General features: G+C 41.8%; 1 protein-coding gene across 3 annotated transcripts in view; it reads left to right on the top strand.

Moving 5' to 3' along the window:
- The window catches only part of CNOT6L (CCR4-NOT transcription complex subunit 6 like), a 90605-nt gene extending 82764 nt beyond the window's left edge, over positions 1 to 7841 (top strand). For all 3 annotated transcript variants that reach the window (XM_040966521.1, XM_040966520.1, XM_040966522.1), the window contains one exon: positions 725 to 7841. In XM_040966521.1, the coding sequence (XP_040822455.1) occupies positions 725 to 937 (213 nt within the window). In that variant the 3' untranslated portion in view covers positions 938 to 7841. The remainder of the gene's footprint in view (positions 1 to 724) is intronic.
- The last annotated feature ends 19866 nt before the right edge of the window (positions 7842 to 27707 follow it).

Raw genomic sequence — 27707 nt, 5'->3', positions numbered from 1 at the left:
GGGGAATAAATTTGAGTTGATTTTCATGGATACACAGGTCATCTGAGACTGTAAACCCAGCTTATTTTGTTGGTGTTCTTTTAAAATACACTGCTTTATTTTGAGATACTGATATTTGATATTGCTACTAAACTCCAGGAAATAGTAGTTGAGGGAGGTGTGATTTGCTTCATTTTCTTTATGCTGCAAGGAAGCCCAGATTTCACAGTATCCTAGAGCTTGTGAAAATGAGTATTTTAAATTAAAGTACATGTTAGAATGGGTAACTTTTTGTACTATTTTGTAGATTTGTAATAAATGTGAAAACATGCTTTGCCATGATTTCATTCAGATATGGTTGGCTGCATGCAGAAGTTGAAAACGAAGCCAACAGCATTGAAGAAAATAATTTGATTTTTCATGAACTATGTGGACATTTATGTAAATATCTTTATTTTCTGAAGATTCCTAGACATAATTTCCTATATTTAGCTTCTCAGTTTATTACTGATGCACAAATGCAAGTTATATTGATTTCAGTATGGTGCTGTTTCCCTATTGAAGTATCTTTATTTCATACAATATTCACTGAAGATGAGAGGTTTAGTTGAGCCGCTGCCAGGACAACAGATACCAGAAGTCAGAAGTGCAGGTTACACAGTGATTTGGCTTTGACAGACTCTAGACTGTTGGTTATGTGTCTTGATGTTTTCCTTTTTTCTTTCCCAATCCCCACTCTCTGCAGGGCGTGATTGACTACATTTTCTATTCCAAGACTCATATGAACGTACTTGGTGTCCTGGGGCCTTTAGATCCTCAATGGCTGGTTGAGAACAACATCACTGGGTGTCCACACCCTCACATCCCTTCAGACCACTTCTCACTGTTAACACAACTTGAACTCCACCCTCCACTCCTGCCTCTTGTCAATGGTGTTCACTTACCGAGTCGGAGGTAGTGGAGTACTGCCCCGCAGAGACGGGGATCTGTTGCTATGGACCTGTACAGTTGTAAATCAAAGTATGTAGGAGTGAAGTATGGCCATCCTTAAGCTGCTTCTTCAGGTTCCTTTCATTATGTGTTTGCTATAAAACTTTGTACATTTTGTGCATATTGATATCATTTGGCACTAGGGCTGGAACCAAAGTATTACTCTTTCCAAATTTTAATTTAAATGTTTTTAAATTAGACCTTCTTACTGTATTAGCAGACAACATCCATAATTTTTAAAGCACCAGGTTGAGGCCCAACAACAGGGTATTTGTTTTTCCAAGACAGATACTTTCTTTGGAATGGTTTCATGAACCAACCAATTTTGTAAAGGGAAATTTTTTAATACTATAGATACAAGATTTTAAACTGAATGATAGTATGTCTTGCTGGGAATTTTTATTCTTGAATTTCTGTGTTCTTTTATAACAGGCTGATTTTTTTGCTCACCAAATCATTTGCACCTTAGCAAAGCACTTAAATTTGCTTGATCTATACATAACCCATGACATAGCCTCTAATCATAACAAAAAAATTTTGAGAAATTACAAATTATACAGTATGCTTTTGGATCAAGCATTTAATAGCACATGACAGTTTGTGGCCAAATGCTGTTTCTTTTTTTAATTAATTTATTTTTTGTGTCTCCCTATTAGTTTGTTGTCTTAATAGAAGTATTGATTCTAAGCCTGTCTTTCCAGTTTATGTAGAGGGGAACCGCAGGTAATTTATACTGCCACACGTCTTAGAAATAGAATTCAGTATGTTTATGATGCCCACAAAATTAGTGTCTGTTATTTTTCATGACTCCCAACTACCCTATTCTGCCTAGCATAATTGGAATTACATATTATCTAGGTTTTGCCATTACAGTCATATATTAAAAAACAAAAAGCCACTGCTAAATAAAAATTCCCTGATCAAAGAATGAAAGTTTTAGAGGGGAAAGCCATACAAATGTTTCACTTGATTCCCAAAGTAGATTGAGTTGTTGATTTTGGTTTTTTGGGAGTAACTATGGAAAGGATTTGAGAGGCAGAAAAATTTGAGGCAGTAGATGAAAATCTCAGATCATTTTTCCTAACTCTAGCTGCCAAATGGCCATCATATGCTTTTAGTCTTTGTTTCCATTGTCTGTCAGGGTTGAATTAAGAAGCTACTGGTTTATTCCCAACTGTTGATGCCGTTAAATATGTTGGAATCCCTTTCTGGCCCAGGAATAGCCAGCTGAAAATCTGTGACTCGAGGCAATGAACCTTTTGGGGGAAAAATTAGTTGGCTACTTGATGTTAATTATGGCACAGTAACAGGAAAAGGTTGTGTCTGTGTTTTTAAGTTTTTCTTTATTCTGCTTTTTTGCTGCTATAAGAGTTTTCTGAAATTTATATTTTAAACTTTTCATGCACTTTACTGTTTCTAGTCTCAAAATGTGATATTTTTAATAAACAAGAAATTTTCCATTATGTGAATGAAATTTTAAAAGAAAATAGCCTATATTTGTGTTTCACTAATATATAAAGTACAGGTCAAATTTAAATTATTTAATTTGTTTTAAATATGTACAATTTGTCTCCTCTTACAAACCTGAAAATTTAGGCTGTTTTATTAGACTTAAATGATGCATTTCCCTTGGTCATTTTTCTACTAATTTCTTCCTTAGTAAATTAATCAGGCTACATAAGATATTTCCCCTGAAGAGTAATTTTAGTGGGTTGAGGGTGGTGGGATGATGCATTACCATATATGGGATTGCATCAGGAGGGTTCTGGAAAGCCTAAACTCCCCTTTAAAAGTGCCTAGTGATAGAGGCGTTGTTTGTCATCTATTTATAATTGGAATGTAATTGTAGTTCACTGAAGTTCAATGTAAATATCCTTTTAAAAATGTTAAAGGACCAGAATAAACAAAGGAACAACCTTTAAGATGACAGATTTTCCTCAGCGTGCAGGTATCCCTTCTTATATACCTCAAGCATCCAACATCTAGCCATGCAAATTGATTACCTAAAGCATAGTACTGGAAAGTAGAATAGCATGAAAAACTTAATCTTGTGGACATTACCTTTTTTTGTAATCAGCTACTGTATGTTTTATTTTAGGTCTTTTTTTGTGGGTGGATTTTCTGCTCTGGAGGTATATGCACTAACAAAACATTTTCCTCCTTTCATATACGCATGTTTATTAGCAATGTGAGCAATATTTCCTACCATACTTCACTCCCAATATTTTTTGAGATGTTTGTATAAAATGGAATTTAAAATTCACTTATGATTGTATATGAACCACAGAGGAGCCCATTTATTAATAAAAAAACTTTTTTAATAGTTAAATGTAGAGGGGAAAAATAAAAAATTGGGAAACATTGTACACAGCTTAAGTTTATTTTGTGTATGATTGAGGCACTCTGTTGCAGGAAGGTGTGTAATTGGGTTCTCTCTGCTTCCAAATGCACTCTTTCAAACCATTCATTATCCTGTGTATTTTTAATGTGGTTTTAGTAAATGTTGGTAGTAGCTCTGTTGAAGTAGGCAATTGTTATGTTTTAGGTGGCACACACACTTGGGGCATGGTAACCCAAATTTCATGTGCACGGTTTCCCTTGAGCCCACTGCCCAAGTTTCACACCCCCTTCACCCTTTGTTCCCTTTGTAAAAGGAGTGGTATCTGTTTTGAGCTGCCAATTCAGATGATCAGAAATGCTGCTCTCCTCAGCATTGTCTTGTTAAAATGCATGCCATTTGGAACTTTGGCAGTGAGAAGCCAAAAGAAAGAGGTGAATGACATACGATTTATATTCAGTGGAAGTTAAATATATGTGTTCATATACTTTCTAGCTCTCAGAATTTAAGTTAATAAGCTTTATGCCATTGGGCTGCTGCATATTTTATCTGAAGATAAAAGAAAATTGGGGCATTTTTAGATTGTGATCCTTTTTTTTAAAATCCATATAATTTCTGATATTTGTCTAAGAACTGGAGTGTTCTTTAAATTTATTAAAACAGTGTTGTGTGAGGAAGGAAAAACTGCACTGTTTGCGTTACGGCAGTCATATAAATGCATGTCAAGTCACCCACTCTCAGGCATCAGTATCCGCCTCATAGCTTTACACATTTGGACGGGGAATATTGCAGCATCCTCAGGACTGACATCTGGGAAAGGCTCAAATCCTCCTACTGCTCCTTGCTTGTTGACTTTGTTTTCAAATATTGTGCCTGGTGTCAACTTTTAAGCAACAGCACTGCCTAAAAGCAAGCAGAGAACAGAATCCCAGCACCATTCTATAGGCAACTTTTTAGAACTCAGATATAGTGAATCTGTTCAAGATTTATGATGTTTTATGTAAAAAAAAAATTTTGTACAACATAGCTGAATATTTTTGTTTCATTTCTTTGATGTGAGGCGTGTGAAAGTTTGTCTGAATATCACATGTTGAAGTCAGGTATGGCACAATGGGTTCTGAGACCAGCTTTCTACCCCTCCCCCATTTGCCTTGTTCCATACTCTTTGTTTTCAAGTTTTTTTTTTCTGGTATTCATAAGCAGATATTTAATTTTACTAATAAGCATCCTATGTGAATGTATTGAAAGAAGCCACTTGTGTTTTTGGTGTTACAGTTTGCAGAAATATAAAGCTGTTTCCTTGCTGCCCCTACTTTTTTTGTCGTCTTAAAGTTACATATTAAATCACAGACAAGCAAGGGAGAAAGTAGAAATATATCTGAGTCTCATATCACTTGATTCTATGATAGGTCACATTGGCATTGAGAGTTTGGCATATTAAAACTGGAACATGAGCAAACACATGGTGTTCCATTTTAAGATTCTGTCTCCTAAATATGTATTATTATTAATGTGTGAAACTCAGATTTGTATTTTCATTTCTGAGAATTTCTAAACATGAATGCCATCTGTACTTTCCATATCCAACAACAGAGTAGAGAAAGCACAAGGACGAAGAACACATTACATGTGGGAAGGAACCAGACATAGGGCTTGTCCTTCTTAATACAATGCTGGATTTCTAAGTGATAGAAGTGGATTGTGTCCCAGTATTTGTAGGCTTTTATGTTCTGACATACTTGATAAGCTTTGCAGAGTATGCTGACTGATGAGCAGCTTTGATCACAGAAAAATCAGTTACTGCTACAATCACGGTTTTCTAGCAGGCAAAGACTTTAGGGTACATTTTCAAAAGAGCATTCATACATACTTACATTTTGACAGAAATGTGAATTCTCACATTTGTAAGGTTTTTCCGTCTCCCACCCGTCTTTCCCTTTAGAAAACTTGTTTACTGGTTTTAAAACTACAATGTGAATTGTAGGATGACAAATTAGGAATGTGAGGATTCCAAGCCAGGAATTTCAGTTAAAAATTTGAAATTTTCAGACAAATGAAACTGTTCTGCTTCTGATTATTTTGTGTGATTTTAGTTTTGTGATAGTATCATGATCACCCAGTTTAAATTCAAGCATTAGTAAGTTAGTACATCTTTACCCTTGCTTGTTTACCAAAGTTGGATTGTGATCTGTTTAAGAACAGGGTGCCTAGAGCATCCTGCATTTTGTAGAATGATACTTTTTTTTTGTGAAAGTACTGTCTAAAGCTTAAATGTTACAAAAGAAATAAAGCCCTTACATATGTACTGCAGAATGTTTTGAGTAGCAGAAAGATTAAAAAGAAAAATACAAAAAAAAAAACCCAGTTATTTCAGGAAGGTGATCAGGGGGTGCAGGTACAGTTGTTTTAACCAAATACCTTCTTTATGTTCGCTTCTCTGTTAAAGCACAAGGGAGATGGCAGGAAACACATTGTTAACCCACTTAGTAATTGCCTTTTCTGTAAGTTTAGTTGAACTTGAGAGTCTTGCAACCAAAGGAAAACAAACATGTTGAAGTAATATTCAACAAACGGGATGTCCAAGTAGTGTATTATTTTAGTTCACTTTCAAAGTCTATGAAATAAAGACATTAGGTATTGATTTCTTACTATGCCATGTCATATGAACTGTAGCACTGAACTGAAATTAAGTATGGCATCAGAAATAAATCACATGAAAAGGATTTGCACATGTCAGGGAATAGGACTCCTTGGCGTGGTCGCATGGTCTAGTCAGCTTTCAGAGCCCTTCAGAAGGCACAGTTTGGTACTTAGTACAAGTTATTTATAACAGTCTCTTCAAATTTAGGTAATGTTCCTTTTTGATGTTACTTTAAAAGAATCATGGTAACCCTCTTAAAAGTTGTCCCTTCTTGTTTTGGATTATGGATATATTTTCTTTTCAGTTTTCAATTGTTGTATGTACCACAACTGTTTAATCTGCCTGTAGTTATCTGAACCCAGAAAATTAACTCCATGTTGATTTGTCAAAATTGGCTTTGCTTCTTACTAAAGTATCCTGCTATTTGTTTCAATCTTGATGCAGTATCTGCAGTAACTGGGTTTGTATTTATTCAGAAACTCTACTGTCCTTTCTCTGTGCTTAACTTGCTAAAAATATATTCCCTACCTGTGAAATTCCTGAGCGGTGCTCTGCCAACTTTTGGAGGTTGGGGAGAGGGGTTTGGATGGCTGTGTTACTGCACACTGGATACAGAATTGTTCAGTGTTGTGAGTGGCAAATTTCTTCAACACCAGCAGCACTGAGAAGTGCACTATGGGCATTCGTACAGTTGTCCAATTGCAAACAATCTTTCATCTAGGAGAAGCTGAGGTGCAGAGTTCCATAGGAGTACTTTGAAGATGAACAGTTCAACTTTGTCTTTGTCTATGGAGTGGCATAGTCGGAGGATTTTATTTTGTTGTTTTTAGAGAAAATGTGTATGTACTCACTCCTCCTTGAAAGTGTGAGGGTGTTGGTCAAACTCACCATGGATTAATTTATATCTATTGTTTTGATTTTTTTTCAACCATAAAACAAGTGCCAACTAATTATCCATGGATGTTGTACTCTTCTAATCAATTTATTATTTGAGTGGGGGGTGGTGTTCATTTATTTTCATTTCTGACAATAAGTTAAACAGTTTCTTATTTTGCATATATTTGAGTCATTTTGTGGTTTGTAAAGTTTTTGTAATTATTTTTAGTGATCAGAAAGCAAATCACTTGATTTTAAAACTGAGCAAGAAGTTTTGGTAGTTTTTTTTCCCCAGATACCTGATAGTTTCTGTTGATACTATCCTAGGATAAAATTCTACTGTTTTAGGTTATGTATTTACTTTGCTTTTATCCTAATAGAAAAGGAAAAAAAAAAAGCCAAGCAGTAAATCAACTTGTTATTGTGTTCCAATAATCAGCTTAAAAATCTGATTTTCTTTTTTTTTTAATTAGAAGATTCAATTAAGTGCCATGCAATTGTAGCTTACTAGTGTTTTAATGTTTAATAGATTGCTTCTGTGGTGTTCTAACCATTTAACACTCTGTCATCCCTGGAGAAAGTGGTTCTGTTCTTACCGAACACATTCTCTGACAAAATCACCAGCTGCTTTATTTTTCTATTTATTATGGTTAAACAATTGATGAGATCTGAATCTTGACCAAACTGCTCAGCTGAGATGTTTTTCACAATAGACACTGTACAAAATGTGTGTGCGAAAGGACACAGTTGGGCGGTAGTTTTTTCATTAATGTGAACATTGACTAAACAAAGCAGTCCTGCCTTTTAAATCTTGTGGCAGCTCAGAAGGGAGGTGCTTAAGAACCTTAACTACTATGTCAGATGACAAAATACTTTTTTCCATTTTGGAGATTGGGTACTGCTCACACATGATGTATAGGGCTAAATATATGCTTGTTTCCTTGCACCTGTGTACTTCCCCGTCTCTCCCACCCCTTCCCTCCCCTGTAGGCAATAAATGGCCATTTTGCAAGTGCATCTGTGTGTCTTGGTTTTTGACTCTATTTGTACAGTGTAAGTTTCTGCATTTTGGTTGGTACTTGTCAAGTGAGACAGGAAGCCAAGGTAACTCAGGAAACAGTTACACTTCAAGCTACATTCTTGTTGCTTTTTTACATCACTACTTACACAAGATTCCAAAGTTAGCTTGCCTTGCCTGAAGAAAGTAAAGGGACATAGACTCCTCAGTAGAACTTGAAGAGCCAATGGGTAATGTGTGAGCATTGAAGCAGATAACTATGCTGGAACTTTTTATCTTAGCTCTCCAAGTAACTTTGATGAACAGAATTTCCCTGCTGGACTTCAGCCATGTAGTATAAATAAAAACTTAAATCTCTGTCTCGTAGAATGCAGGTTTGTTAACGAGGACATAGTTAAGCCCATCATGACAGGCAACCATCAGATGCATCAGGTCAGTTTCCAGTAGTGACCAGACTCCACAGCTGGATCTGCCAAGGCCTAGAGGAAATGCCTTAAATAGAGATGAGCAGTCTTCTGTAAGGATCTTCATAAAGTTCATGGAAAACACATTATGGAAAGCCATGCCTGGGTTCAGAGATTTTTGTGTATCAACTTCTAATTCAATTTTTTCCACAAACATTGTGCTAGAACACTCCTAACCTTGAAAGTCAGGCTCTTGTCTCCTCTATGAATTTGTATTCTGAGAATTTTTTTTTACGACATAGGAGAAGGTAATTATGTGTCGTGGAGTGAAACGTTAGCATCTTGGGAAGGGGAGAGGAGACTGTACTAATAAAATAATGGCATAGCATGTTGGAATTCAGTGCTGCAAGCAGTTCCTGGGAAGCAGAATCAAAGGGCATGAGCAGAAAACTCACCGGGGAGTACTTTGGGAGAAAACTTGAAAAAGAGAACTAGAGTTGGACCAAGGGAGGAGTTGAGGGGAATAGTGCAGCTCAACAAATGTGCCTTGGAAGCTCGGAAGACTAGGTGATTCTCCACAGTATGGTGGGCTAGACTCAGCATGGTAGCCTAGCAGTTAGTGCCTTGCATGTACTGGGATCCCATATGGGCACCAGTTCTAATCCCGGAGGCCTTGCTTCCCATCCAGCTACCTAGTTATGTCCTGGGAAAGCAGTTGAGAACTGCCCAGACCTTGGGACCCAACACCCATGTGGGAGATACGGAATAGGCTCTGGGCTCCTGGCTTTGGATTGGCTCAGTTCTGACCATTGCAGCTGCGTTGGGGAGTGAATCAGCAGATAGAGAATCTTCCTCTCTGTGCATCTGATCTCACAGTTTGGTAGGCTAAAACCCGTACTGTAGGAGTTCTCCAAACTGTTAAGGACTGGTCACTGAAAAATTATTTTCACGGGTGGTGTAGTTGAGATTATTCTAGAAAGAGTAAAGTGAAACAGCTCTGCAGTGGAGTAAGTTCTTGGAAACACGGGAGATGTTTTGCAATAGATGCCAACACTAACAGGTAAGTAGATTTGATTTTTTTTTTCTATTTGAAGGATTCAGTGTGACCCTGACATGAACCCTGAAAGCCTTGTCTTCATTAAATCCTTTATGTTAGCCGAAAGTGGGACCACTCACCTATAAGTGGGTCTTTAAGTTCTCCAGATTTGAAGATATGTCTTCTTAAGAATATACTCTGGGAGTTGGTGTTGTATCACTGGGGTTTTAAGCTCGTGCTTACCCTTCCAGCATCCCAAGTTGGGCTGCCCTTTTTGTCCCACATGCTCTGCTTCCTATCCAACTTTCTGTTAACATGCCTGGGAAAGTAACAGGGGATGACTCAAATGCTTGGGACCTTGCCACCTGTGTGGGAGACCTGGCTACAGGTCCAGATTACTGGCTTTGGCCCATTATAGCCCCCAGCTGTTGTCTTTCTGTTTGTCTATGTTTGTTTTTCCAGTGAGTATATATTTTTAAGATGCTCAAGAGACAAGACCTTGAAGATATTCACCAAGTGTCCTTGCATTCTACCATGTGTCATCATTTGGCAAAACATGTTCATTGCTGAAATGGAAATAGGTAATCTCACCCAGCCAGCACTAGACAATGCCTTGCATAGAGGTAGTTTGTTTGGATGAGTGAAACCAAAAAGGTGTGTGTGTGGCGGGGGGGGGGGGGGGGGGGGAGCTGGGAAGAATGAAATAGGGAACAAGGAAAAGCAAGTCAAAGGTCATGGTTGGGCCGTCATCTCTGTGGGGTACAGACCTGTCAGTGAGCCTCTGAGGAGCTGAATACAAGTCCCTTAACATTATCTTTACCAGGAGATGAGGAAAATGATGAACTTAGGGGTTCTCATTTCCTGTGAGTTAAGGGTTATGCCTTAGGAAGTTAATTCCTTTCCTCATCCATGCTGTGCATTTATCAAATTCACTTGGGAAACAAATATATAAGGAGTGAGCAAGTAGGATTTAGAGTGTAGAAGCTGAGAAATACTGTGTTCAGTAAGTGAGGTTAAAGGGTATGGGGCAGGGTACAGAGTATAAAGGTGCACATCTTTACCACTGAGATTTGGGCTCAGCATTAAGTCCATCTTGAGGTTAACCGGACATAATCCGAGCAACAATAAAAATAATGTAGCAGGCCTAGCACAGTAGCCAAGTGGCTAAAGTCCTCGCCTTGCAAGTGCCAGGATCACATATGGGCACCAATTTGTATACTGGCTGCTCTACTTCCCATCCAGCTCCCTGCTTGTGGGCTGGGAAAGCAGTATGGGACAGCCCAAAGCCTTGAGACCATGCACCCACATGGAAGATGTGGAAGAAGCTCCTGGCTTCAGATTTGCTCAGCTCCAACTGTTGTGGCCACTTGGGGAGTGAATTAGCAGTTGGAAGATCTTCCTCTGTCCTCTTCTCTGTATATCTGACTTTCCAATAAAAATAAATAAGTCTTTTAAAAAATAGCAGAACCAAATTCATTCTACTCCTGATTCTGAAGCTATGATTAGTATTTTCATCTTCCTTCTTCCATCAGATGTTCCTGAATTCACCCAGCTTCTTTCCTTGAAGTTGAGTACCCTAATCCCAACAAATTCTTTACCTTTGTTGGGTCATGGGTGTGAAAGAATCAAGATATGCTCAAGTTCAAAGCTCTGCACATACTCCTTTTTGCCTTGCATTTTATAGCTGCAACTCTGCTTTTCATGCCAATATGCCAAGTCCTTTCTCTCTTCCTGAAGGTATCGTCTATCTAATGCGTGGGTGTGTGTGGGTGTGAAGTTATGGTCCTAATCTACCTTAGCATCTGTGAAGTCCACCACAGCAGCAGACAGCCCATAACAACGTGGGCATCTGTGCTACCTACAGGTTGCCCTGATCTTATTGATGGATGGGATGTGGATTCTAGATATAATCTGGTATTGCACTGTTGGTGGTACAGACTGCTTCCTTCATTCCTCTCCCAACCAGAGGAAACACAACATAGAGATGGTAACTATCATCTGGGAGAAGGGGTGTTTAGGTGCCAGGACATTACATAGAAGCTGGGACCCGTGCTCCACTAGATTTGGGCCAGTGCTACTACGGTCATAGTCCTGCCACAATGGCGATCCAGGCAACCCTCCAGCTCCCCTCTGGCCTGCTTTCTAGTTGATGGAGGGGGGGGGGGTGTGAATCCTGGGCACCTCCATGAGTGTGCTGCTTGGGTTTGATCCCTTGAAGAGTGAACCTTTGGAAGACCCCCCTCTCCACTCCCCAGATGAATTGAGAAGAGGTCAGTCTCTTTACTGTGTCTCATCCCAATTCTATCAACCGCATGGCTTCCCACCTCGGAGACCCAAGCAGGGACACCTTTGGAGCTGCGTTGTAGGAGCCTGAAACTCAGAAGCTCCAATAGCCACAGAGAATATTTGAGGACTTGAAGAAAGGAGCAGCCAGGTTCTATCCCTGCCCCCATTGTGATTCTTTTCAAAACCCTATCACGCAAATGTCTATTGGTCTCTGAAACCTGAACACCCATAGAAAAGGGAGGGTCAGGTTTGGCAGTGGGAGCCCAGCCCTCAGAAGCTCCTACCAAGAGTCTGAAGAATTTAAGCCTTGGGCTCTGTCTTTACCTCAACTGTGATTCTTATAGTCCTGCTGTTGGGGTGGGGCGAAATTTCCAAATCAGGGAAGCATTTCAGAAACTTCTTTAGATACCCATTGCTCATGTTGCTGCCACTTCTCCATTTCTGGGAGCAACTTGCCTTTTCTTGGAATGGTGCACCCACCTCAGGCCTGTTACAAGGCATGCTCCCGTGGTGTCATCTCGTAGATGCCTCATTAATTTTAAACTATACTGAGAACAATTAAAACCATGTGATTGTTCCACTTATTTTGATCAGGCCAAGAGATGAAAATCCAAACAGTAACAGACAATCCTCCTTAGCTCAGGGGACTTGCTTGGCCATCTTAACATTTTCTGGGAAACAGAGATCACATGGAAGAAAAGGGTTACCAGGGATTCCACAGTGGTCACTGTAAGAAATAACTTGAACTTCTGCCATTTGGGACTCGGTATTGTTTTAAATATCTGCTTCCCCTAGGTTGGATTCCTTAAGACTTGCATTCCCTTCAAGTTCAAATTTTGTTGTGTGCCAAATCTAGTGTAACTTTGCAACCCTGTTCCCACCAATTCTCTGCAACCTCATGGTGCCATACCTGACAGCCCTCTCCAGCAACCCTCAATCCCCTGTGGCTTCAGCAATCCTAGTATCTTACTCCTACCTCTCCCCTGCTCGCCTTGCAGCCCCTTCCTTCCCTCTCCCTCTGCCTCCACTCTGTCCTTTGGCCCCTACCCTGCTGGAATAAAGGACCTCCTAGGTGTCTCACTGTGTCTGGTGTTTTGGCTTGTTTTGGCAAACTTATCCCGAAGAGAGCTTAGTTATGCAAAAATACCTAACACTAACAGCCACATAGGACAATGGTCAAGGGTGAGGAGGGAAGTAGGGCAAGGCAGGAGTGATCGTGGTAGCACCCGTGCTCTTGGAACCTGTTCTGGCAGACAGCAGGATCACTCCTGCAATGACCATGCACAGGGGTCAGACTGAACTTGCCCCTAGTTCTGACATAAACTTCAGGGCTCAGGCTAGACCAGGATAAAGGGCAAGTCTCTGTAAGCTTTTCCTTGTCTCAACTGTGTCACTTAGATGGGATCTCACATCTCCCGAGTGGGCTATCAGACTCCTCTTGGTTGTATCCTTAAAAAGTGGGGCTTCAGGACCCGGCACCAAGACCTAGCGGCTAAGGTTCTTGCCCTAAACGCGCCGGATCCCATATGGGCGTCTGTTCTAATCCCGGCAGTTCCACTTCCCATCTGGCTCCCTGATTGTGACATGGGAAAGTGGTCAAGAACAGCCCAAGGCCACCCCTGCACCCGCGTGGGACCCTGCACCCCCGTGGGAGACCTGGAGGAGGTTCCTGGTTCCTGGCTTCGGATTGGCGCAGCTCTGGCTATTGCGCACACTTGGGGAGTGAATCATCAGTTGGAGTATCTTCCTCTCTGTCACCCTGACTGTATATCTGACTTTCCAATAGAAATAAACAAATATTAACAAGAAAAGGTGGGACTTCAGTCTGTGTATGATCTGGCGTGGAAAGATGTGATGTTACTTTTAGACATGACCCTGACCTCTTTGGAAAGAGGGAGGGTGCTGGAAATGGTTTGTTATGCTGGAAATGATTATTATGCAGCCCAAGGGAAAACACTAAGAGACAAGATGTATGTCCCGCTTGGAGCAGAGGTCATCCCTACCAAAAAATAAAATTCCAACTGGCACTCAGAGGACAAAAGACACAAGTGGGAAATGAAGCACTTCATTTATTATATTTTGGAGGGATTAAGAAGAGCAAAAGTTAAGTCTCTGAATTATAGCTGACTCACCATTTTTCCTCAGGGAAAGACTGAGCCACCAATGACCTTTCTAGAATTCATCAAAGGAGCAACTTTGAAATTCACCATTTTGGACCCAAATATAGTCATGTACGGAGAGATCTCCAGGATGAATTCCTCTATGCAGTCTGCTCTGGATATCAGGAGAAATCTCCAAAAGCTTATGGCAGACCCCAACAAATCCTCTTTGAACCAGTTGATCAGACAGTTAACGCTGTTTGCTATTATTGAGACTTAAAGAAAGGCAAAAAATGGCACCATAGTGAAATTCTGGTCACTATAATTGCACCTATCTCAGAAAAAAAGACCCCAAGGTCTTGCTTCAACTGTGGGAAACCAGGCCACTATTGGAGGAAGTGTCCTCAAACCAAAGGCCAGAAGTCTCCTCTGGAACCATCTATAAGAAGGGTCATGGCAATTCCAATGACCCTGGTACTGAAGGAAGTGGGGTCTGCTGATCAGACCTCCAGTCAAGGGTCCCAGTGTCTCCTATACAGGCTCCTGCAATCTGGGTTTATACCCAGGAACCTCAGGCCTCTCTCATCATGGGATCTCAGAAAGTCAATTTCCCACTAGACACAGGTGCCCGATTTTCTACCTTGCCTTTTTCTCCTTTATTGAGATCATCTAAAAGCAACTGTACAAAGCATCTCTGACCAGTTTCTTATTTGTTCATTTATTCATTTAGAAAGGCAGATCTACAGAGAGGAGATACAGAGAGAAAGATCTTCTGTCTGCTGGTTCACTCCCCAAGTGGCTACAACAGCTGAATATAATGGATCTGAAGCCAGGATCCAGGAGTTTCCCAAGGCTTTGGGTTGTCATCTACAAGCAGGGCTACAAGCAGGGAGCTGGATTGGAAGTGGAACAGTCAGGACACGAACCAGCACCCATATAGGACCCTGGCACTTGCAAGGCAAGGATGTAGCCACTATGTCATTGTGCTGGGCCCAAGTTGGTAATTTTTATGACCTGCAAATGATGCTGTAAATATCCAGATGGCCCTTGACTGAAAAAGCTCCTCCACACCTGTTTGAAAACCCAAAGACTCATCAATAGACTACTAGGAGCTTCGAGCAAATCTGAAGCCAGGGTCCAGGAGCTTCTTCTGGGTCTCCCACACGGGTGCAGGGTCCCAAAGCTTTGGGCCGTCCTCGACCACTTTCCCAGGCCACAAACAGGGAGCTGGATGGGAAGCAGGGCCGCTGGGATTAGAACTGGCAACCATATAGGATTCACGTGCATGCAAGGCGAGGACTTTAACCAGTACACTATTGCTCCGGGCCTCCAATTTGTTTCAGTTTGTTCCGTTTCCAGCCTATAAGCAGGTTGTCATTGCATTCATGGTGAAACCAAGAACACAATCTTGGAGCTCTATGAGGAGTATCAGTTTTCCTGGGACCATTCCTGGTACCATTCCTGGTACCAAAAGCTTTATTAGTAACTAATCTTTCAGAAAAAACAAAAATGCCTCTGGGTATAGCAACCAGAAATCATTTTAGTGCAGAAGATTGGTTACACAGCTAATGGAAGACCTGGAAAACCAAAGAGAAAGATATGGAGGAATCCTGGAATTAGGAAAAGCAGCAAAGTGCTCCCACTATCTGGGCTGATGGAGGAGCTGGGGGAGCATGTTGTGGCACCAGATCCCAGGAGCTGATCTATCTCGAACCTGCTCCACTCTATCAGTGTGTATCTCCTGAGATCTGGACTTGAAGTGGAACTTCAAAAATTTCATGGAAAAATAAAATGAAAAGATAAGTTAATTTTGAAAGCGAAATAATTTTAAAGTCGATGGATTTTTTTAAAACCATATATTTCCATGAACTTTCTAAACATTCCTCACACACAGGACTACATCATGGGAGCTAATTTTCTGGAGGGAGCAGCCACTGCCAGAGTCGTCACTGAGGCCATGGGGTGGGGGGGAACATTGCATATCTCTTTCCCCTGCATATGATCCAGCAAACTTTGCTATTTACCGGAGATATCAGAAGAGAAGGATGGGAACAAAACTGAGAACAAGCAGGCAAATGACGAGCAAAGGAAGCATATGCTGTTCTTGTAATTATAGCATAAGAGATGCTGTGATTGGATTCACACCGAGAACATGCTACAGCCCTTGCTCCAGAGACACAACTGCACAGAAGCCCGCCTATATGCATATCTGTTGGGAGCAACCGCAAGAAGGTTAGCTAAGGCGCACAATCCCAGCTTTCTTTCTAGGCGACCTAGGTAACTTTCATTTTCAGAAATCATTTTAGATAGCTTATAAGGGGTATGCAATTACTTAAAATAGCAAGCTTTTAAACAAGAGTCTATCTAAGTACTTTCTCTAGCTTGAAATGCAAAGCGCAACATGCATTTTTCCTTCCTAAAAGCTTGGCTGTCTTTAGTGACTTGAAAGTGCATTGCCAAGATTTTTCTAAAGTTAGTAGACCATAACAATGTGTGAAAATGAGGTGATGAACAAATGGGAGGAAACAGTATAGTAAACCCTGCTTTGGGTTAATTATATCTGTTGGAAATTGAAACTGTATTTTTAGTATTCTCACATCTATAAAATATTCTATGGTGGGTAAAAGGAATCCTCCTTTTCTAAGAGTCTTATTTTAAGTCAAGAATACTTTTGGCACAGTTTTTGTTTTATGCCTTTAAAAGCTTGTGATCTGTGTACATGAGAGATAAATTCAGAAAGTTTGGATTGGATGCTTTATATCTTATATCAAGCTTTTAAAAGAGAAAAACACTGAGACTTCATGTTTTGAATATGTGAAGTCTCTACCCTGTAGTCGTGAAGTTAGACTGAGACATTGGCTCAATGATCCATGGAATGTTTTTCCATTTTTTTCCCTGACCAAGGAAGGAGAGACTCACTGGAGGGATCAGCATTGCGGTCAGACATCTGAGTCGCTGTTTGCAGTGATGGAATCCCACAATGGAGTGCCACTTCAAATCCTAGCATCTCTGCTTCCAATCCAGCTCCCTCTAACGCACCTGGGAGAGCAGCAGAAAGCTGCCCAAGAGCTTGGGGTCTTGACTTCCCATGGCAGACTTGGGTAGGTTTGCTGGCTCCTGGCTTCTGCCTGGCCCAGCTCTGTCTATGCTTACCATGTTGGCGAGTGAACTAGCAGGCCAGCAGGTAGAAGATCTCTCTCTTGTTCTCTTTTCCCTTTGTTTCTTGTCATCTTTTTTTCAAAACACATCTTTTGAAAAAAAAAAAAAGATTTGCTGGAAGGCTGACAGTATAAGAATACACAATTTTTTTTAACCCTTCAGATTGGGTTCCTCCCCAGTACAACTTGCCAAGCAGCTGTTTCTGAAGTCTTGAATACCATCCACATGACTGCTTTCTCTGTGTTGCACGGTAATGCTTTCCATTCTTTGGTTAAGCCCATAAACATCTGATGTTACAAGCTTACCACTTACAAACTCTGACATTCAATACCAGATTCAGTGTGAAGAAGGCAACAGATGACTATTTGTTTGTCAATCCCGATGCACAACAGTCCCTAGGCAAACTTGTGGTGGCAAAAAGGGCATAGATAGGGTTGTTCAGAAATACACAGGATTAAGTCAGGGAGGAGAAGCACAATGAAGTCGATCCGTGCAACCCCACATGAGAGCAGTTTCTTTTCTGTGTTTGCACACTGTCCTCCATCTTCATTAAATGAATCCAATAAAGAAGATTAAGAGACATTGCAGCCCTATAAACATTTGAAAATTACCATTTGTGAGAGGAATGAGTAAGTCTTTCTCTAACAGCCCTTTTCCTTAATTGTGTCCGCTTTAATGTCACACAGGATGGGAGAGTTCTTGAATTGTTAGGATAGTTTAACAGTTGACCACGTGGTGACTTCCCTGCTACCACTTCTGAACACACCTCGGGGGACACTGGGTTTCTGTGGATGATCAGGCTGGATAATCTCTACCTACCTGGCTTCTCATTGATGCATTTTTCATTGAAAAAGATGTTAATTTAAAAGTTGCTTATTTTATTTGAAAGAGTTACAGAGACAGAGGAGAGACAGAGAGGGAGCAAGATCTTCCATCTGCTAATGTACTCTCCAAATGTCTATGATAGCTTGGGCTGAGCTGGGCTGAGGCCAGGAGCCTGGAATGAGGGCTGCCATGCATGTAGAGAGGCCCAAGCACTGGGGTTATTCTCTGTTCCTTTCCCAGGCTTGTTAGCAGGGAGTATGGCCGTAAGTGGCATAGCTGGGTCTGCAATCTACCATGTTGCAGTGCTACCCCTGCCACTTAAAGAAATATTGATGTTCATGCTCATGAATTAAATGTCTTCAAAGTATACAAAAAATAAAACATAATAGAGAATTTGGAGATAGACCGACTATCACAGCTATTAATTATTTCCCATGAAACCGTTTTGTAGGTACAGTGATTCCTCTCTCACCCTTCTCTCCCTCCCTCTGCAGTCTCTGCCCCCACTGTTTCCTCCATACTATTACAATAGTATACAGTCCTTTAGCAACAGTCACAAGTGCAACATCCTGCTGTTTAAGTGTATCATGGTATTGTATAGGCAATGGTAGGAAATCTAGTATCCTAGTGTCAAGGCGTATTTAACTGTTTCATTGGGGATCCTCTTATTTGGGAGTAGAGATGCCTACTGCAACGTATCTTCTCAGCATGCTGGTCTCCATTATGCACTTCATCTGTGAGAATATGTGCTTATACATGTTCACCTACACATCTATTGATCTTGTGTTTTGCATGAAGTTTGCCTTGTATCAGAGAGAAGATGTATTTGTCCTTTTGAGATTGGCTCATTTCACTGAGCAAAACGGTCTCTAGCCGGGATCATTTGGTTGCAGATTAGACATTTCTTTTGAAAAATATGTCCTCTTGGTATCTGTGCTTTTCGAGGAACTAAAGATTGTTTGGGAAAATAAATCAGGAATAAATCAGGCTATTTGTTCATTTTTCTGATCTGTCTTGTTTCTTTTCTTTCTAATTTTGCTGTTGGTCTCCTTCCCTTTTTACTATTCCATCCATCATTCCTATTTGGATGCCTCCCTAATGTCCACCATCACCATCCTTGCCTCTGTTTGTTTTTTCTAAAGATTTGTTTTATTTTTATTGGAAAGTCAGATATGTAGAGAGGAGGAGAGACAGAGAGGAAGATCTTCTGTCCACTGATTCACTCCCCAAGTGGCTGAAATGGCTGGAGCCAAGCCAATCCAAAGCCAGGAGCCAGGAGCCTCCTTTGGGTCTCCCACGCGGATTCAGGGTCCCGAGGCTTTGGACTGTCCTCCACTGCTTTCCCAGGTCACAGGTAGGGAGCTGGATGGGAAGTAGGGCTGCCAGGATTAGAACCAGCACCCATATAGGATCCTGGCACGTTTAAGGCAAAGACTTTAGCTGCTAGGCTAGCACATTGGGTTCATCTCTGTTTTTAGTTCTGTACTTTTTAAATGCTTCCTTGGAAATTCTTGGGAACACTTGATTTCATTAGACTTGAAATTAAATGAATCTATATTTATTTCTATTCTTCCTCTTATATTTCTTAATAGAGTAAGTGAAAGATGGCTGAATACAGAAATAAAAATGACTGGAAATTCCCTCTGTATCTTACAGAACTGAACTGTATTTTGACCACCTGCTGTCTGAATAGATATTATAGAAGCCCTTCCAAGTGAATGCCAATATCCACCCGTGGAAATACTCAGCTGTCTGGAGGGGCAAGTGTTATGTCACGTGGGTTCTCAACTCCTGGTATATCCTGAAAACTAATGCCAAAGAAATACATAAGAAGTTCTGTAAGTACATATGCCAAAGATCTAACGGTACCTCACCTAATGGTGTCTGGAGGTCACGGTGTGGAGTGAAGCAAGTCAAGCACACAAAGACAGATGCTACGTGTTTTCATTTCTACATAGAGTGCAAAACAGGGGGCTCCAATAGGAGTAAGAGCATGCAGTGGGGACAAGAAGTGTGGGGAGGGCAACGGTGGACTGATTAATGGGTACTAGGCTATAGGCAGATGGGAGTACGAAGTCCTGGCTTTCTATTGCTCCGTAGGTGACTACAGATAACGTTAGTATACTGTATATTTACATACAGGAAAAAACACTAAAAATAGGATTGGGGGATGTTTTCACTGTAAGGAAATGTTAAGTGTTCAAGGAGATAGACACACTAACCTTGATAAAAGAGTACGTTGTTTATGGAAAAATCACCATTACCTTACATAGGGCAGTGCTTTCTAAATTCAAAATGTTTTTGCTCATTTTCTAGACTTAGGGCAACTACTACACAAAGACCTGGTGTTGCTTGCCTGGGGTTGCGGTGCCTGGGCCATCCCCTTGCGCTGATGTCATGTGCTCCTGGATCCCTCCATTTTCTCTGGTGACAACGCCTTGTATGTTCTTAAAGATGTGAGGAGGTGAGCTTGATGAAAAGGGGGAAAAGGAAGACGTGTTTACTGTAGCCACTCTTCTGCTCCCTTTGCCCAAGCTTTAGGGAAGGAGACAAGCAGATGACTTTGAGAAGTAAGAGCAGAAAAGGGAAAAATGAAAGCATTGCTTTCTTGTGGGGAGGGGGTGGTGGTGGTATTGAAGAGCTGGCAAGAGAAGGAAGGGTTCCAGGACCGCTGGAAGCAGCACAATGGTGCATCCCTCCCTCTGGCTGCGTCTGTCTGTTGGTAACGCTGCTGGGCTGAGAACAGGGGATCCTACCCACACTGACGTGCTACTCCTATGAATATGTAAAAGTGCTCTCTAAAGCTAACAGCAGCTCTTTTTATGTTTCTTAAAAATACAAAATAATGGTTGAATAAAAGCCTTTCAAAATAACTACTGATAATTAATTCATTAATATGTTTTCCATGGAACTCAGGCATATCTTTAGGTCAATGAATATATTTGCAAAACCACAGAATATCACGAAACCAAGGAAAACATCTGTACTATCATACAGCTGAATTTTATATTCATTGAGTATTTAAAATGAAACTAACTCAATTGTACTAGAATGTTTCCTTTTCGATACCAAAACTTACTTGGCTCACACTTAGAACGAGTGGGCATACAGAAGAACATTCAGCCACTTGGTGACTTACACCTGGCTACATGCAGAAGCTGGGCTTTCTACTCTGCCTTCACAGCTCAAGCCCAGGGAGCCAGGGGTTAAACTGCTAGCAGATGGTGCGGTGGCTAATGATGCTGCTGGCTGAGCATGCCAAGAATCTCAAGAGTTGCTTTAACAGGGTTAATACTGGCCTGTGGGAAGACAGCTGGGCTGTAGCAGAATTAGAGGTCAGGAGGTTAGCCACATTTTCCTGAAAACAGAGGACATGCCAGAGCCAGGATCAGTGAGAGCCATTTAGGGAAAGGGAAAAGCAGGAAGGTTCTATTTAAGGGAGCAATTGAATGTGAGAGTAGATGTGAGGATAGAAGGGAGGAACTGCCAAAAATGGAGGAGGGGCATGGGGCAATGATGGAAGACAGATGAGCATGGCAAAACACTGTCCCAGTCTGGAGATACGGAGAGACCATGTCTCCAGCCCCTTGCCCATTGCCAGGGATTGCTGCCAGACACTTCCACCAGGAGTGAGTGGGAGTTAGAACGTTCGCTTTCTGTCTGGCCATCAGAGGTCTAATTGCATATGGCTAGTTTGTGCAGGAAGAGGTTACAATGGGATGTTGTCAAGTTGAGAGAAGGCATTAATCCCTTGGGGTGAAAATCTCGTCAAGAAGGATGGCTTACCTCCATTGCAGCCCGAATTCTGCAAACGCCTGGCAGGTCTATTTGTGGAGCTCCGTGAGGGGTGTTATCAATGTTTGAAATCTACGGTGGGCAGAGAAATCAGATAACATCATGATTGTAATGCGAGATGACAAAGAAAATGGCACAGAGAAAGCACGAGAATCAAAAGTGAGACCTAAACAAGATTTGGTAAAAAAAAAAAAAAGATAATGAATTATATTGCGGAATGTGACCAAACATGAGCTAGCATTAAGTGCACATACTTCATTTTAAAGTACTTGGAGGTATCTTTATTACATCAAACTATCTCTATATTCATATTAAATAATTCAAACTAGCTATGTTCAATTTCTGGCACACAATGAAATTTTAATAAATATGAGAGTAGGGTCTGGTATGATGGCTTAGTGGCTATCTTCTCACCTTGCATGTGCTGGGATCTTATATGGGTTCCAGTTCGTGTCCTGGCTGCTCCACTTCCCATCCAGCTCCCTGCTTGTGGCCTGGGAAAGAGTTGAGGACGGCCCAAAGCCTTAAGACCCTGCACCCACGTGGGGGACCTGGAAGAAGCTCCTGGCTCCTGCCTTCAGATCAGCTTGGCTCTGGCCACTGCAGCCATTGGGGGAGTGAATCAGTGGATGGAAGATCTTTCTCTGTCTCTGTCTCTCCTTCTCTGTAAACATGCCTTTCCAATTAAGTAAATAAGCCTCTAAAAAACATGAGTGTAGATCAAAAAATTTGTAGACAATGGAATTAAGAGACTAAGAGTATCAAAATCCACACATATAAGTTTTGAAGTTGATTAAAAGTGCATGTTGTGAAAAACTATGCCTGGATTCCAACACTTTATTACAAGATAAGCACCTTTTAATTCAATTTTCTGCAGACTCTCTGAAGTATTCTTGTATATTTTAAACATTTGAAGACCCGGATTTCACATGGTCCTTATCGACGATTTAGGATTAAGCACTCTGCCTCTCCGAACACTCTCATTATCTAATAGATGAGGATTATAAGAAGGAATTTTGTAAAGTTCTTGCAAGGATTAAATGGAAGATGCGCAGATCTCTTTGCTCTCCCTCACCCTGAGCCTGGCCAAGCCTGGGTGGCTGCTCACTGCCTTCCTTGCAACACCAGAGGGCAACATCATCCCATTGTTACTCCTGCCGTGGCTGCTACTGCGCGGGCAGGATTTCTGTAGATGGTTTAGCAAGGGAGGAAGTGCAAAGTTTGCTCCAGAAGGCAAACAGGGAAGTAAGAGATAAACGCTGGAAGGGCTACAGGGCAGCTGCTGAGCGCCCCCGCGGGTGACAGCTGCGTGCGGAGGTGCGATCGGAAAGCACCATTTCAGCCATCACTTTCTGCCAGCTCGGTTAGGACGGCTTCTAGGGGCAGACAGCGCACAGAACCCGGGACTGGGAATCTAAATGAATCCGCTTGTTTACTACAAGAAAACCGCTATGCTAGTAGGCTGTTTCTCTAAAGGCAACTGGAATTTGCTTGCTAAAAGAAGTCGGAGCCATGGTGACTGCATGTTCTGGTTTGCCCGAGGCAGTCTTTTGTTCCTCCTGCGATCCTGATGTAATCATTAATTATGTCTCCTTTCACTCTCAAAGTGTCTCAATTTACAGGATAAGTTTTGTGGCCACACTTAAGAGTCTTAGGAAAGGCTGGGATAGACTGGATCTGACCTGGTAGGAATCCTGCTGTTTGTTGTGCTTTAGATCGGGAAAGTGACAGATATGTCTGGGTTAAGATCCCTGCTCCATATGTCATGGACGGTTTCTTTAATCCTCGGTTTGCTGAGGTATAGAGATAATAACGGGGCATGGATGCTGTATCTCATGTAATCTTCCTAATTAAGTTGTTTACCCGAGTGGCTGGCTCACAAGGAAATGGGGTTGCTCTGCTTGTTACACATTTTATGATTTACTGTAAGATTTAGGCTATTACCTGGATAGTGGTGAAGGAAATGAGACCAGAGTAAAATGAATTGCTCAAAGTCAGAAGCAATCCTCGGGTACCCTGACTGAGCGAGTGCCATGTGGCAGCGGCTTCTGTGGAGGTCACTCCAGGTTAAAGATGTGACCCAGTCTCTGTCCTTGATGTCTTCAGCAAACAGTGGGAGCAAGGTTATTCTGGAACTGCGAGGACAACAGACGTTGAATGCTACACATCCGTTTTCTTTTGATTGCAAACGGTTTCAAATAAGAACCATCCTTAACACCAGTGAAAACACCTCTGTCACATCCTAGCATCGCTCCACATTCACTCAAGTGTTTTCCAAAGAAATGGAATGTCTGTGGTATCATTTAGACCACCTGCAGACCTATCCAGTCTGCAGGCTTTCATTCATTTACTAGATTTGATTGTTTATCAGGGCTTCAAGCTTGTCTGAAGCGAGCATTATATATATGGTCCTCTGTGCCTTCTCTTTTTGGATTTTGCTTAGTATTATCACCAACGCTGTTAAGTGATATGTCACATATCATTGTATTACTCATTTCCTCTTAAGTCACATTGTAGTTTCAACGTTCCGTAATTATGATTTGCATGTCCATCAGCATCATTAGCATAAAGTAGTCATCTATGTGAGGATTTCCTCAGACTTGCAAAGTCTTAGGGTATGAATGCCTTTGTGTAACAGGGTCAAATGTTCCAATTACCAGATGTTTTGTAAAGTGTTCTGAGTTTTAAAAAATTTTTGTCTTGGGCCTGGGGCTATAGCCTAGTGGCTAAAGTACTCACCTTGAAAGCACCAGGATTCCATATGGGTGCCACTTTTATCCCTGCGGCCTTACTTTCCATCTAGCTCCACTTTTATCCCTGCGGCCTTACTTTCCATCTAGCTCCGTGCTTGTGGCCTGGGAAAGCAGTGAGGAGTGCCCAAAGCCTTAGGACCCTGCAGCCATGTGGGAGACTCAAAAGAAGTTCCTGGCTTTTGGCTTCAGATTGGCTCAGCTCCTGCCATTGCGGCTGCTTGGGGAGAGAACCATTAGGTGGAAGATCTTCCTTTCTGTCTCTCCTCCTCTCTGTATATCTGCCTTTCCAATAAAAATAAATAAGTCTTTATAAAAAAAAGAATAAATTTTTGTCTTGCACAAAAACTGTTGATTTTTGAAACTAAGAACCTTAGTTGTTCCAGGAGCCAAGCGAAGGACAAGCAGGTTAGTTGCGAAGCACAAGCACGTCGAGAGGCAGGGAACTGAGTAGTTACTGCGTACCTTCTGTGTGTTAGACCTCAAGGTAGGTGGATCGTGTTTACTTTTTCAACTGCTTTTCAGTGGAACTCATTACCTGTCACCCAGTCTTCTTAATGCTACCGCAAAGGCATCTTTTAAATGTATCCTTTTCATAATTAAGTTTTCATGAACATACAAGAGTGCCTTAAAAAGTTCATAAAAGATGGAATTAAGAGATCAGTTTACTTTGGTGCAAATGTATTTGAGTGGTCCATGCAGAGTTTTTAATAATTTGGATTCCCATGAGATCTTTGCAGACCCTTCAGTCAGATGGGACCTACAGAGCCGAAGCATCGCACCCTTCCAGGTTGTCTCCATTCTCTGCTAGTCCAGCCTGTGTGGTTGCCAGCATTCGTCTTCTTTAACACATCCCAGGAACTTGCATCTCCCTCCACCTGCTCATCCTTTAGTATTCCACCATAACACAGGAACTGGTTTCCTGGGTAGGCCCCTTGTTTCAAATCAGAAAAAACATAAAGCCATGGAAAAGCTTGTGTGTTCTTTCTTCATCCATGTTGCAGGCGGCTCTGCCCCAACCCATAGCTTTGAGTGCTTTGTTCTTGCTGGAGTGGGAGCAGAAGCAGAGCTTGCTTCAGAAGAAAAGGGTTAGTTGGATGTTTCAGCTACTTTGAGTAGGTAGTGAGTAGGTAGTGAGATTATCTACCTTGTGTTGAATATGGAACCGTGACACATTTGAGAAAGAGGGTAAAATAATTAAAATGCTTGGCATAGTGGAATTTATAAATTATTTAACACTTCTTTGTTCCTTTTGTAGACTATTGCAAATAGTTGCATTTGCAATAAAATAACATTTACTTACATATGTTCCCTAAAGATAATTTTACTATAGGTTTAGGTGCGGTGACACAACAGCCATACTCTGCCTAAGGTGCCAACATTCCATATGGGCACCTGTTCGAGTTGTGGCTGCTCCACTTCTGACTCAACTCTCTGCTGACGGTCTGGGAAAGCAGCAGAGAATGGCTCAGTCTGTAGGCCTTTACATCGATATGAAAGACGTGGAAGAAACTCCTGGTCCTAGCTTTGGATCAGCCCAGCTCTGGCTGTCTCACCCATTTTGGGAGTGAACCAGCAGATGGAAGATTCTGTTTCTGTCTCTCCCTCCCCTCTCTGTAACTCTGACTTTTAATTAAAATATATAAATCTTCAGAAAATAGTAAGTTTATCTTCAATGTTGAGTTTAAACTGAATAATGAAAGTGTAATAAGAGCTGTTTCACTCTTGTCAGAATGAACTTCCGACTTTGATGAAAACAATGAGCTATTCTTGGATTTGCCCTGACTTACTACTTGAAATACTCAAAGCTGTTCTAGAATGTTGGCATCATTTAACACAGAGAAGTTCTTTGGCTAATGGAGCCAACACATTGACAATTCTCACTTCATCTTTGTACATGCAGAGAACACTTGGAATTGAAAACGACTGGGATAACTTAGTTGTTTGTCCTAAGTGAGAACAAACTTTACTGGGGATGTGTTAGGACTAACTTCAGAAGCAGTGCATGTTAAATAGGTACACTCTTTACGTAACAACTATCATGCATGCTTTTCAGAAATATATTGTCTTTTAATTTTTTTTGGTAAACCTTTAAAAATGTAATTCATCTACTTCATAGAAAATTTTGTAGATTATAAATTCCAAACTCAATGAAAACTATAAATTCCAAACTCAATGAAAACATTTGGGTCAAAGCATAGAACGTTCCCAAAACCCCTCTCCTCAACATTATACCTACATTATCCCTAAAGGTGACCCCTCTTTTAACAAGTCACCTACTTTTGAATTTCACATATGGTGTCAGGTGTTATGTATATATTCTTTCCTCTTTTCCCCCCGCTTAGTCTATGTCACATATAGCAGAAAATTTGCTTCTTTTCTTTGTTGCTAAGTATTGTTTTATGCGAATGCCACAATTTATTTGAGACTTCTACTACATTTATTTCCTTCCAATTATGGGTGACTATGAAAACCATTACTTTGAATATAATTGTCCTTTTCAGGTACATTTGTACTCACTTCTGTTGAGGATATGCCTAGGAGTAGAATATCTGGGTTATAGGTGAGGCATAGATTCACTTTAATAAGTACATATGGCGAGGGGGGGAAAGAAGATGGCCGACGTAGGAGGAAGGCTGTGAGGGAGTCTCCAGTGAAAGAGGGATAGAAAGTCACAGAAGCAGCAAAGAGGAACAGCAGGGAATCGCAGGGAGAGGTCCGTGAGGCTCCCTGGGACAGTGTGGAGCCAAAAAGATCCACACAACTCGGAAGAACAGCGAGAACGGAGCAGGGCAAAGATAGAGAAACCGACATCCCACTCCAGACCTGCTGAGTCACTTTTGAAAACGGCCTGACGGGAGACGCGGACAGCCCGGAGGCGGGAGATCGGGCGGATCGTCGCCGGCGGCAGCCTTCGGCAGCGGTGGAGGCAGACTGCAGCGGCCGAACGTTTGGTGAGCCGGGGGGTTGACGTGGCAGCCTCCGCATTCCTAGACCCCTGCCGAGGTTTTAGCCTCTGAGAACGCGGGGCAGACGGACTGAAACTGTTGGGTTTGTGCCTTGGGAACTGCGTGCAGTGGTGTTGGTGGCAGAGGGGGCCCCGGGGGGGCGCCTCAGGTGTTCCTACACTGGGGGGGCCAGTGCGTCTCGGTGCGCAGAGGCTGCTGGCGAGGATCTGGAGTCCTCCACATCCTGCCTGGTGGAAGTGAGATAACATCAGGAAGACCCTGGTCGCCGCGCCGAGCGGCTGCGCCGAGCGGACTAGGCGGCCCCGCCTGCAGCAGCCGCCTCCACAGCGCAGGTGTCAGGTGTCAGAAGAGCTCTGCCCAGCTTTGGGAAGTGTAGTGCTGTGTGTCCCTGACACGCAGGTACCACTCCCATAGGGTGAACTGCTCACCTCTCGCCCCCCACCCTGCAGTTCTGAGCGTGGGCGTCCCACCAGGAGAGCTCTGAAAACTCCTGCATCACACTGACACGGTGCGAACCTGCCGTGAAATTATAACAGGGCGCC

This window comes from Ochotona curzoniae, unplaced genomic scaffold, assembly GCF_017591425.1.
Source record: "Ochotona curzoniae isolate NIBS_2020 unplaced genomic scaffold, NIBS_Ocur_1.0 scaffold_4506, whole genome shotgun sequence".
NCBI classification, from domain to species: Eukaryota; Metazoa; Chordata; class Mammalia; order Lagomorpha; family Ochotonidae; genus Ochotona; species Ochotona curzoniae.
The sequence above is the reverse complement of the archived record's forward strand: the minus strand, read 5'-3'. Positions and strand labels throughout refer to the sequence as shown.